Source organism: Chenopodium album, chromosome 14 (genome assembly GCF_948465745.1).
Source record: "Chenopodium album chromosome 14, dcCheAlbu1.1, whole genome shotgun sequence".
In the NCBI taxonomy this organism is placed as follows: Eukaryota; Viridiplantae; Streptophyta; class Magnoliopsida; order Caryophyllales; family Amaranthaceae; genus Chenopodium; species Chenopodium album.
The window spans coordinates 47,707,149-47,720,537 of record NC_137847.1 but is presented as its reverse complement, the minus strand read 5'-3'; the positions used below and the strand labels follow the sequence as shown (position 1 = coordinate 47,720,537).

Here is a 13,389-nt window from a genome sequence, read left to right as displayed (position 1 = left end):
CATTATTTGTGGACTATTCCACTTGCCTATAAATCCCAAGTGTTTTAAACCTTTCTTAATTTTCGACAATATGTACTCACTCAATTTGAACGTCCTATTAAATCCTTTCAAAGCGATCATGATCACGAATTTGATGATGGTCCGTTCAAATTATTTTGTGTCAAAAATGGATTGGTTTTTCGTTTTTCATGTCCTCACACATCCTCACAAAATGGCAAAGCCGAAAGAATGATTCGTACGATTAACAACGTTAAACGTACTCTTCTATTCCATGCTTCCCTTCCACCTTCTATGTGGCACCTTGTGCTTGAAACCGCGACATATTTACTTAATATTTTTCCTGTAAAAACTCTCAATCAAATCACTCCGGCTCAAGCTCTCTTTGGGGTAATTCCGTCATATGATCACCTCCGGGTTTTTGGGTGTCTTTGCTTTCCGAACTTGTCTTTTACTTTATGTCTCACAAACTAGCACCTCGTTCCACACCTTGCATGTTTTTGGGTTACCCTTCCGACCATAGAGGTTATCGGTGTTTGGATCTCAAAACCAACAAAATTATCATATCTCTTCATGTCACATTTGATAAGAATACTCTTCCATATCGTGACATTTCATTGTTTCGCCAAACCAATTATGATTTTTTGTCTTCCAATGATCCATCTCCTTATCTTCTACATCACAACGCTTTGCGTTTGATGCCCCAAAATCTCGAACAACCTAGTCCGCAGGTAGGTGATAAGTTCATATTTTATATACTTAATAGTATCATTGTTACTCTATTTTAGAGTATAAATTATGTGTTTATATATAGATATTAATAGCTTATCATGAAATTTACTTTGTTGAGCTTAATTGATAACATTTACTTAATTATACCCCTTATATACGATTTTGACAAAGGAATTACTAAAATTTCAACTTTCATATTGTTTCAGGTTTATTACTTACAAAGACTAAACAAAACAATAGAAACAAAAGCCCACTATATACTCACGTGCAACAATATAAGCCAAAGTAGTAGTAGTGGGATTTAATACCCACCAACTCCTAAAGGCCCAAGAAACAGAAGCTGCACACGCACGAAGGATTGGTAGAAAAACCCTCAAGATCGACCTACTGATATAAGGAGGATCGAGGGCAGCAGCAGGGGGGGAAGGAAGCAGCAACACACACGCAGGAGACGAAGAGCAGCGTTCAACCACTTCAATTGGAGTTTACTCTTCATCCTTCTAGTTTATGCAATTGGTTGATTTTGGTTTGATTTAATATGTTTATTAGTATCAATTCTTCATCAATTAGTTGTGTTTTCTTAATCTCCATGTCTAGCTAAATCTCTTTGTTCTAGGTTAGGGATGTAGTCCATTATATTTTATCAATGAATTGAATTATATTGTTTGGGTTTGATTTATATGAATGCAATTTGATAATCTTGTTTTAATTCGTACTTTTAATCTGGCCAATTGATTGTATGTTTAAGGTATTGGATTATTAGCGGAAGTGAAATTTCAATACTAGTTCGTGGGATTACCAAACGTCAAGTAGTATAATTTTAGGAATAGTTATACACTTGGGGTGGTCCTTCTGAATTCTTATTCTTAATGAGTTTATTTCAATTGTTGTGATCACGGAAGTAGACATAATGTTGATTTAAATATGCGTTTTCTACCTTGGAAGAGGAGATTACATACTATTGGTAATTCGATCATTGTTATATTATATATGTTCAACCCTGCAATTAGTTTAATTTCATTATAGAGAGTAATTGGCGAAACCCGAAACCTAGAACTACTTCTTATTATTGTCTATCGTTTTATTAGTTTGCAAGCCTTAATCGTTTATAGTTTAGTACTACTTTTCTCATATTTTCGTCGTCTAAATAATATTCTAGTTTCTTAATTTGGTACTTGAGTAGACCTCCTTGTGGATACGATACCTTGCTCACCCTATATTTACTGTAATTGACCCGTACACTTGCGGTAGATTTAGACCCGACCAAGTTTTTGGCGCCGTTGCCGGGGAGGCAATAATTCAATATCATACCATAGAAACTTTCGTATTAGTTTAGACTCTATTTTAGTTTCTGCCAGTTTTATTTTGTTTCTATTAGTTATTTATTTTCTGTTTTGTGTCGTTTAGAGTCTGAAAAAAATAAAATAAATTTTGCTGCTGGTATTTTCTGTTTTCTGTATTTGGTAGTCTGGAAATTATATCACTGTTAGATTGCTACTGTACACACAGCAGCAGTTTACAAAAAAAAAAAAAAAAAAAAAAAAAAAAAAAATTCTGCCTACTCTATAATTTTGCTATCTCTGAGTTTCAGTTTCTGTTTTAGTTACAGTATTTTAGTTTACTTTTTAATTGTTATTTTATATTAGTGTATGCCACGCACTAATCGTCCTCTAATTCCTTTTGATCCAGAAATCGAAAGAACGTTGCACGCGTTAAGGAGACTCCAAATCTCTGAACAAGAATTTGTAATTCCTAACTTGGAGTCGCTTTTCTCAGAAACAGAAAACATGGGAGATTCACCGCCCAAGATGCTACGGGAGTATGCAATGCCCGATGCTAGTTCAACCTCTGCAAGTATAGTAAGACCTTCTGTCCAAGCTAATAATTTTGAACTTAAGCCTGCGTTAATTCATATTGTTCAGCAAGATCAGTTTAGTGGGTCACCTGTGGAATGTCCATTAGAACATTTAGCTAATTTTCTTGAAAAATGTGATACCATTAAGATGAATGGTGTAAGTGAAGATGCTATTAGACTTAGGTTGTTTTCATTTTCACTTAGAGATAAGGCAAGAAAATGGTTGTCCTCTAAATCGTCTGATCCTTTTACCACTTGGACTTCTTTATCTCAAGCTTTTCTAAATAAATTTTTCCCACCTGCTAAAACGGCTAAATTGCGTAATGATATTACTAATTTCACTCAAAATGAATTAGAGTCATTATATGAGTCTTGGGAAAGGTTTAAAGATTTGCAACACCAATGTCCTCACCATGGAATACCTGATTGGCTACTTGTTCAAACTTTTTATAATGGCTTAAATCACTCTATTAGAAGTACTATAGATGCTGCAGCAGGTGGTGCTTTAATGAGTAAGACTACTGAAGAGGCTAATAAGTTATTAGAAGAACTTGCTTTTAATAATTATGGTTGTTCTAGTGAAAGGTCAGTTGCTAAAAAGAGTACATGGATGTATGATGTGGATGGTATTAACATGTTAAATGCTAAGGTTGATAACTTGACTAAAATTTTCAGTAAAATGAGTAATGTTAGTCTTATTTCTAGTCCTGATTTATCTTGTGATAATTGTGGGGGTGCACATGCTAGTAATGATTGTCTTAATTTTGAACAAGCTCAATATGTTTCTAATTATAATCGATCACAAAATGACCCCTACTCTAATACTTATAACCCTGGCTGGAAGAACCATCCCAATTTTTCTTGGAGAGATCAAGGAAACCAAGGTAATAACCTTAGACCACAAAATCCACCTGGTTTCCCTCAAAGACAACAACCACAACAAGAGAGACCCTCATGGGAATTGGCTATTGAAAAACTTGCTAATGCTACTTCTGAGAGAATCATAAAATTGGAAAATAAGGTTGATCAATTAGCTAATTCAAACAAAAATGTGGAAGTTCAGTTAGGCCAATTGGCTAATGCTATTAATTCTAGAAACCAAGGAACACTGCCTAGTCAAACTGAGGTTAACCCTAAAGAGCAATGCAAAGTTGTAACCTTAAGAAGTGGTAAAACCCTTGATGATGTAACTGTTCAAGCCAAGGCTAAAGAACTAATTGATGAAAATGCTGAAGTTGAACCTGAAAAGCAACCTGAACTAGGCAGTGATGGTTCTAATCCTACCCCTATTCCTGTTAAGCCTTATGTACCTCCCATTCCTTTTCCCCAAAGGCTTAAGCAAAATAAAGTGGATCATCAATTTGAAAAATTTCTTAAAATGTTTAAGCAATTGCAAGTTAATATTCCGTTTGCTGATGCATTGATGCAAATTCCTTCATATTCTAAATTTCTTAAAGAAATCATGTCTAAAAAGAGGAAATTGGAAGATTATGAAACTATTGCTTTGAGTGAAGAATGTAGTGCTGTAATTCAGAATAAGCTTCCTCCTAAATTAAAAGATCCTGGCAGCTTTTCTATTCCTTGCACTATTGGTGATGTTAATTTTTCTAAAGCTTTATGTGACTTAGGTGCAAGTGTGTCTCTAATGCCATTGTCTATTTACAAGAAGCTTGGTTTAAATGATTTAAAACGCACTACTATTTCTTTGCAACTTGCTGATAGGTCTGTTAAATATCCTCTAGGTGTAGTAGAAAATGTGCTAATGAAAGTTGGTAAATTCATTATACCTGTTGATTTCGTTATTCTTGATATGGATGAGGATGTTGACGTGCCTATTATTCTCGGAAGACCATTTTTGGCTACTGCTGGTACTGTAATTGATGTTAAAAATGGCAAGTTAACTTTTAAAATTGGTGAAGAAGAAGTGCAATTCAATTTATTTAAATCTGCCAAATATCCTTCTTTTACTGACCATGTGTTTAGAGTTGATGTGCTTGATGAATTAAATAAAGAAATGATTGATTCTATTTCTAAAGATACCCTTGAAGTATGTCTAACAAGTGCAGGTACATCCCATAATGATGATATTGAGGTGTTGGAAATGGCCAATGCTTTAGAGGCATGCCCTCCATGGAAGAAAAGAGGTAATCAATTTGAGAAACTTGAGAAAGGTAATCCTCTTCCTCCTCCCTCTACTGTGCAAGCACCTACTTTAGAGTTAAAGCCTCTACCATCACATCTAAAATATGCTTTTCTAGGTGAAAATGATTCCTTGCCTGTGATTGTAGATGCTTCACTATCTGATGAACAATTAGATAAACTTTTGCGTGTTTTAAGAGAAAGAAAGAAAGCAATTGGTTGGACTATTTCTGATCTTAATGGAATAAGCCCATCTGTTTGTATGCATAAAATTTTGCTAGAAGAAGATTATAAACCTGTTGTTCAAAGTCAAAGAAGATTGAACCCTAACATGCAAGAAGTAGTTAAGAAAGAAGTTTTAAAATGGTTAGATGCAGGAATAATTTATCCTATTTCTGATAGTCCTTGGATTAGTCCTGTACAAGTGGTACCTAAAAAATGTGGAATGACTGTTGTGCCTAATGATAATAATGAATTAATTCCCACTAGAACAGTGACTGGTTGGAGAGTTTGCATAGACTATAGAAAACTTAATAGTGTAACTCGAAAAGATCACTTTCCTTTGCCATTTTTAGATCAAATGTTAGAGAGAGTTGCAGGTTATGACTATTATTGTTTTCTTGATGGATATTCTGGTTTCAATCAAATTCCTGTTGCTCCTAATGATCAGGAGAAGACTACCTTTACTTGTCCTTATGGTACATTTGCTTTTCGTCGTATGCCTTTCGGTTTATGTAATGCTCCAGCTACTTTTCAGCGTTGTATGATGTCTATTTTTTCTGATTATATAGAGAAAATTATGGAAGTGTTTATGGATGATTTTTCTGTTTTTGGATCATCTTTTGATAACTGTCTAGGTAACCTTTCTCTGATTTTGCAACGTTGTGAAGAGACTAATTTAGTTTTAAACTGGGAAAAGTGTCATTTCATGGTACAAGAAGGTATAGTGCTTGGACATAAAATTTCCGGAAAAGGAATTGAGGTAGATCGTGCGAAAATAGAAGTAATTGAAAAGCTCCCACCTCCAATTAATGTTAAGGGAATTAGAAGTTTCTTAGGCCATGCGGGTTTTTATAGACGTTTCATTAAGGATTTTTCTAAGATTTCTAAACCCCTATGTGATTTGTTAAATAAAGATGCTCCCTTTGATTTTAATTCTGAATGTTTGCATGCATTTAACAAATTAAAGCAAGAGTTAATTTCAGCACCTATTGTGATAGCTCCAGATTGGAATTTTCCTTTTGAATTAATGTGTGATGCAAGTGATTATGCTGTTGGTGCTGTTTTAGGGCAGAGAAAAGATAAAAAGCTGCATGTAATTTATTATGCTAGTAAAATGCTTAATGATGCTCAATTAAATTACACAACTACTGAAAAAGAAATGCTTGCTGTTGTGTTTGCCATGGATAAATTTAGATCTTATCTTATAGGGTCTAAAGTAATTGTCTTCACAGATCACTCTGCCTTAAAATACTTGTTAAGTAAAGAGGAACCTAAGCCTAGATTAATTCGTTGGATTCTTTTACTACAAGATTTTAATTTAGAAATTAAAGATAAAAAAGGCATTGAAAATACTGTTGCAGATCACTTATCTAGATTGGAAGTTGATAATAATTCTGATATACCTATAAATGAATCATTTCCTGATGAACAATTGATGGCAATTGCTAGTATTCCTTGGTATGCTGATTTAGTAAACTATCTGGTAAGTGGTATTATTCCTTCAAATCTAAGCTATCACCAGAAAAAGAAATTTTTGTGGGATGTTAAACATTATTTTTGGGAAGAGCCTTTGTTATATAAATTTTGTGCTGATAGTTTCATTAGAAGATGTGTGCCTGAAGAAGAATTTCATAACATATTGTATCATTGTCACTCTTTAGAGTGTGGTGGTCATTTTAGTACGAATAAGACAGTAGCTAAAGTTTGGCAATCTGGTTTTTATTGGCCTACTATGTACAAAGATGCTAGAGATCATGTTAGCAAATGTGATAGGTGCCAACGAGTAGGTAACATATCTAAAAGAAATGAAATGCCTATGAATATTATGCTTGAAGTTGAGTTGTTTGATGTGTGGGGAATTGATTTTATGGGCCCCTTTCCTTCTTCCCATAACAATAGATACATTTTAGTCGCTGTTGATTATGTTTCTAAATGGGTGGAAGCTATAGCTACTCACACTGATGATTCTAAAGTTGTTATGAAATTTCTTAAAAAGAATATTTTTTCTAGATTTGGTGTTCCTAGAGCGATTTTAAGTGATGGAGGCTCTCATTTTTGTAATAAGCCGCTTGATTCTCTTTTAAGAAAGTATGGGGTTAAACATAAAGTTGCATTAGCTTATCATCCTCAAACCAATGGTCAAGCAGAGCTTGCTAATAGAGAGTTAAAACAAATTCTAGAGAAAACCGTGAACATTTCTAGGAAGGATTGGGCTAATAAGATTGATGATTCATTATGGGCGTATAGGACAGCCTTCAAAACACCTTTAGGCATGTCTCCTTATAGGCTAGTTTATGGAAAATCTTGCCATCTTCCCGTAGAAATAGAGCATAAGGCATTTTGGGCTATAAGAGAGTTAAACATGAACCTTAAGACTGCTGGGGCTAAGAGATTGCTACAATTGAGTGAATTAGAAGAGTTTAGGTTAGATGCTTATGAGAGTGCTAAAACATATAAAGAGAAAACTAAACTTTGGCATGATAAGCACATTAATCACAAGACTTTTGAAGTGGGACAGAAAGTTTTACTCTTTAACTCACGCTTGAAATTGTTTCCTGGAAAGTTGCGATCTAGATGGTCTGGTCCATTTACTGTTGTGAAAGTTTATCCATACGGTGCAGTTGAAATACAAGGAAAATCTGAAGTTTTCAAGGTGAATGGTCAGCGACTTAAACCTTACTTGGTTGATGAGATGGTGCCTACAGGAGTGACTTACTCCTTAGAAGAACCCACTGAAGATTAAGCACCAAAATAGTCAAGCTCGTGACTTAAAACACGCGCTTCTTGGGAGGCAACCCAAGTTCTTTTCCTTTTTCTTTTCCATTTCCTTTATTGGTTTTTGTTTGTTTTTCACATTCCTTTTTTTTTTCTTTTCTGTTTTTTTTGTTTTGTTTTCTTTCAGCTTTGAAAATAAGATGGTGATCTGGACACTTTTAAATGAAGAGAAAGGAACTACTGCTTTGCAAGCTATAGCCTGGTAGAATCTGCTTATGTGGTGTACCTGCTGTTAACCAGAGTAGCTGCTACAAACACTAAGCCTAAAATTCCATCAGGTTGTCTCTTTCTTTGCTTATTTTTCAAAATTCTTGTGTCCTTGGCTGCTATAAATACACCTACTTCCTGCCTTTCAGTTTTGTTTATTTACATTGAGGACAATGTTTGTCCCTAAGTGTGGGGGAGAGGTCAGAAATTGCTGCAAATTCCCTCTGTGTTTTGAGTTATACTTAGTTTTGTTATGTGTTGCCATGTATGAAGCATGGCTGGGATTTTGTGCAGGTTTCCAATGAGTTTAAAATTTCGATTTTTGCCTGTTTCAAGGGAAGTGCTGCCAAATTTTCTGCAGAATTTTCCTTGAAAAAAAAAAAAGAGTTTTGTTTTTATTGTCACTAATTGACTTGTTTTGGATCAATAAAAATATACATGGTATGCAAAGATAGCATAAGTCCTTCATTGACATTGGTTGTGACAATTTTTGTGACTTTGTGGTAAGATGGATTGCTTTTCCCTTATGCGATGAATCCCGAAAGGAGGGCCACGAACCTCGTAAGACTCAATTTTCTACATATTTATCCTTCTTCTTGATCGCTCAAATTGGGACTTGCATTTTAGCTTCCTGAGATCAAAGACCAAGGTGTATGAGAAATGATAAAGGCATTATTTTTTTTCTTTCATGATTAGAACCTTCAGAATTTAGGCTCACTCATTTTTTTTTTCTTTTACATATTTACCCGTTGCTTAGCCCTGTTGTGCCGTAATATCCATCTTTTGGCTAATCCTACATTACAAGCTTATGGCCTTTACCTATGCCTTGCTAAAATGAGTGAAGTTATTATTGAGTTATGTCGTAAGTTTTGTAATAGAAAAAAAAATTGAAAGTATGAAAAGAAGGGAAAAATGAAAATGAGCCCTGAAAGAAAAAAAATGAAAAGGGTTGATAAAAAAAAAAAAAAGAAAAAAAAATGTCATATAATCGAAATAAGTTGAAAATGATGAATATATGATGAAAAAAGGGTTATAGTTTAAAAAATTGGAGTACGGTGATGTTATTTTCGTAAGAGTTGAATATGATCTCTATTTTTGAAGGTTGTGTACTACTCTTTTAGCTTGGCATTTTTACCACCACATTCCTAAATATTCACACCCTTAACCCTAGCCTCGCTACAACCATATGAAAGTCCTTTTGATCTATATATGCTATTGGTCTACAAATTGGTGGAGGGTTAGATTTTGTACAAGTCTTGACGAGGGTCATCAAACCGAAGAGAGGCATGAGCTAAATGGTTGAGCATCCCTAGGGTGAATTCAAATTTGGGGAAAAGAAGCGGTAAGAATGATTGGTCAATGAGGGTGCTAATTCTTGTTTCATATCACATTTGATCCATTCTTGTTGATTGTGACAATAAACTAATATTGAAATGAAATTGAAATTCTTGATATGATCTATTATTATTTGCTCGAGGACTAGCAAATCTCAAGTGTGGGGGAGTTGATAAGTTCATATTTTATATACTTAATAGTATCATTGTTACTCTATTTTAGAGTATAAATTATGTGTTTATATATAGATATTAATAGCTTATCATGAAATTTACTTTGTTGAGCTTAATTGATAACATTTACTTAATTATACCCCTTATATACGATTTTGACAAAGGAATTACTAAAATTTCAACTTTCATATTGTTTCAGGTTTATTACTTACAAAGACTAAACAAAACAATAGAAACAAAAGCCCACTATATACTCACGTGCAACAATATAAGCCAAAGTAGTAGTAGTGGGATTTAATACCCACCAACTCCTAAAGGCCCAAGAAACAGAAGCTGCACACGCACGAAGGATTGGTAGAAAAACCCTCAAGATCGACCTACTGATATAAGGAGGATCGAGGGCAGCAGCAGGGGGGGAAGGAAGCAGCAACACACACGCAGGAGACGAAGAGCAGCGTTCAACCACTTCAATTGGAGTTTACTCTTCATCCTTCTAGTTTATGCAATTGGTTGATTTTGGTTTGATTTAATATGTTTATTAGTATCAATTCTTCATCAATTAGTTGTGTTTTCTTAATCTCCATGTCTAGCTAAATCTCTTTGTTCTAGGTTAGGGATGTAGTCCATTATATTTTATCAATGAATTGAATTATATTGTTTGGGTTTGATTTATATGAATGCAATTTGATAATCTTGTTTTAATTCGTACTTTTAATCTGGCCAATTGATTGTATGTTTAAGGTATTGGATTATTAGCGGAAGTGAAATTTCAATACTAGTTCGTGGGATTACCAAACGTCAAGTAGTATAATTTTAGGAATAGTTATACACTTGGGGTGGTCCTTCTGAATTCTTATTCTTAATGAGTTTATTTCAATTGTTGTGATCACGGAAGTAGACATAATGTTGATTTAAATATGCGTTTTCTACCTTGGAAGAGGAGATTACATACTATTGGTAATTCGATCATTGTTATATTATATATGTTCAACCCTGCAATTAGTTTAATTTCATTATAGGGAGTAATTGGCGAAACCCGAAACCTAGAACTACTTCTTATTATTGTCTATCGTTTTATTAGTTTGCAAGCCTTAATCGTTTATAGTTTAGTACTACTTTTCTCATATTTTCGTCGTCTAAATAATATTCTAGTTTCTTAATTTGGTACTTGAGTAGACCTCCTTGTGGATACGATACCTTGCTCACCCTATATTTACTGTAATTGACCCGTACACTTGCGGTAGATTTAGACCCGACCAGTAGGCCGCGACACACTGCCTCACACAGCAGCCACCCTGAGGACCAGCCTGCCTGGCCCTGCTGCCCAGCACACGCTGGATACCCAGCAGGCCAGACAGTGCTGCCAGGAAGCTATGCGCAGCACTGCAACACCCCCCCTCCGAGCCACGCAGTGCAGCCAAGCAGCCCAGCCACACACTCTGTTGGCTCGGGTAGTGCTGCTGCTCCGCACAGCCCAGCCACGCAGACTGCTGGCTCGGGCTCCCTTGCCTACACACCTCTTCCTCTTTGAGGCTGCCCTCCCATAACACCAACTCGTCCACCTCCTTCTTGATATGTCTATTTTATATGGTATTTTACCCCCGTCCCATGGTCACAATTAGTAGTGTTTTTGGCTCGTTAGAGCAACTTTTATTACTAATTGGTGTTTTCTAGTGTTTTCGTAGTTTTGGTTGAGTTTTGTAGGGAAGTACGCTTTTGGAGCATTTTCCCGGGATTTTATGGAGCAAATACGGACATTGGAGGAGCTCGACATGTGAAATACGAGCATTGGGCGGAATGGTTAAAGCTCCTAAGTGGAAATTCGAAGATGGGTTAAGAAATAGCCCAATCGAAGTCCAAGGTTCCAATTTAGGCCGGGCCCGATCGGCCAAGCATTGGCTCGATCGGGCGCGGCTGTCAGAAGCATGCTGCGAAGAAAAAGGCGCGTCCGATCAGGCGCGTGTTTCTGGGGAGGCTTCTTCGACGATTACTTAGTTTCTAATTAGGAATAATTAGAGATTTTTGTATAAGTACGATTGAGTAGTTTTAATTTGCTTTACCTCTCTTCTTAGACTTTCTCTCTCTACTTAGTTTATTTCTTTCTCTACAAACTCCATACTTTGTTCTTGATTCAGCTCCTTGTTTACGATAACTTTGGTAACATTTTCCTTTTTATTAATTTCAGTAATTTTATTTCTTTAATTCATCATGTTTCCTTTAATTTCTTTATTTAGTTTAGATTTAATTATGTGTGAGTAGTCCTCTTTTTAGGGTTTGCGGGGATCCATAAATAATATGAAGGGATAATTTATTATTGTTGATTATCAATGCTTGATTAATTTCCTATTGATTGATTTAATGCTATGCAATTAGATTAGGCCTGGTTTAATTGTATGAGTTTAGCAATATTGATTCGAGATTCGAGAGATGAGAATTGATGTTTAGGCTTAGTTTCAATAGGCGGACTAATTTATAAATGGTTAAGTCAAGATTCGAGAGATGAGATTTAATACCGGTAAATTAACTCTGTGATAGTAATACGTAGCGAAAGCCCTTTATGATCTGATTAATTGATGCATTGATGATTGATTGTTATGATTTACCCTGAATATTGTTTATTGGTAAACCTATTCCCTAGTCTTTTATTTCATTGATTTTCCTCCTGCTTTTATTCATTCCCACTTTTACTCTTAGTAGTTTAGTTCGCTTTTACAATAACAATTTGGTTACTTGATAATTTAGATTATATTGATTAATTAGGAATAAATTAACTCGTTTCCCTGTGGTTCGACCCTTCTTCCCTATCTACGTAGATAGTGGATTTAGGTATTATTTTTGATTGGGTGATTACGACTGTAGCCTGTCACTTCTCCACAAAGGCAAACACGTTCCAAACACAGCATCTTTAAACCGAACCCAAATTCGGTCTTGCCATTACCACCCCGAGTCATCCAATAACCCGATCCCCGCTTTCTAAAAATCACAAACAAGCCCTTTCCGACCCAAATTGTAATGCCATGATGCGTGATGAATATAGTGCTTTAATTACAACGGGGACATGGGAATTGGTCCTTAGGCCTACGGGGGTGAACATTGTTACTTGTATGTGGCTTTTTCGTTATAAATTGAATTCTAATGGTGATTTGGAACGACACAAAGCTCGTCTTGTTTGTAATGGAAATTCACAGGTTGAAGGAGTGGATTGTGATGAAACCTTTAGTCCGATTGTGAAACCGGCTACTATTCGCACGGTGCTGAGCTTGGCTATGACTCGTTAGTGGTCTATTCATCAACTTGATGTTAAAAATGCATTTTTACATGGTGATTTGAAAGAGTGTGTGTATATGCATCAACCCCCCGGTTTTGTTGACAAGAGATTTCCAGGATATGTTTGCAGACTCTGTAAGGCTCTATATGGTCTAAAACAAGCTCCTAGGGCTTGGTATCAGCGGTTTTCTAACTATCTCTTGCAGATGGGGTTTTTCATTGCTAAGAGTGACAACTCTTTATTCATTTTCCGACACAGGAATGATATGGCATACCTTCTATTATATGTTGATGATATTGTGTTGGTTACATCCTCAAATTTGTTACGTGAGCGCATCATCTCTCACTTACGTAAGGATTTCTAATGACTGATTTAGGTCCTCTGAATTTTTTCTTGGCATTGCTATCACTCGTACTCCATCATATTTGTTTTTTTCACAGTAGAAATATGCGCAGGAAATATTAGAGCGCGCAGGTATGGCCAGTTGTAAACCTGCGGCAACTCCAGTGGATACCCAATCCAAGCTTAGTGCAGAGAAAAGGCCTAAATTTCATGATCCAACACTATATCGTAGTCTTGCAGGTGTTCTTGAGTACCTGACTTTCACTCGCCCTGATATAGCTTATGTAGTTCAGCAGGTTTGTTTATTCATGCATGACCCCAGAGGGGCTTACTATGATGCATTG

General features: G+C 35.6%; 1 protein-coding gene and 1 non-coding gene across 2 annotated transcripts; one reads left to right on the top strand and one right to left on the bottom strand.

The window, feature by feature from the left end:
• The first annotated feature begins 455 nt into the window (after nucleotides 1-455).
• LOC145578206 (uncharacterized) lies at nucleotides 456-8,004 on the top strand. Its single transcript, XM_081635565.1, has 4 exons — nucleotides 456-728; nucleotides 2,376-4,104; nucleotides 5,011-6,570; nucleotides 7,075-8,004. Exons 1-4 carry the CDS (start codon nucleotides 456-458, stop codon nucleotides 7,686-7,688), a joined length of 4,176 nt encoding a protein of 1,391 aa, XP_081491691.1. The 3' UTR covers nucleotides 7,689-8,004.
• Nucleotides 2,898-3,004, bottom strand: LOC145580418 (small nucleolar RNA R71). The gene has a single exon (XR_014099465.1). It is a non-coding gene; the product is annotated as a small nucleolar RNA R71 (small nucleolar RNA).
• Nucleotides 8,005-13,389: the final 5,385 nt, after the last annotated feature.

Excerpts from the sequence above, each read along its gene's own strand:
- LOC145578206 (XM_081635565.1), top strand. The coding sequence starts at position 456 with ATGTCTCACAAACTAGCACCTCGTTCCACACCTTGCATGTTTTTGGGT. Across the intron at positions 729-2,375 it reads TCGAACAACCTAGTCCGCAG|TGTATGCCACGCACTAATCG; the intron begins GTAGGTGATAAG and ends ATTTTATATTAG. Across the intron at positions 6,571-7,074 it reads AAGATGTGTGCCTGAAGAAG|AAACCAATGGTCAAGCAGAG; the intron begins AATTTCATAACA and ends CTTATCATCCTC.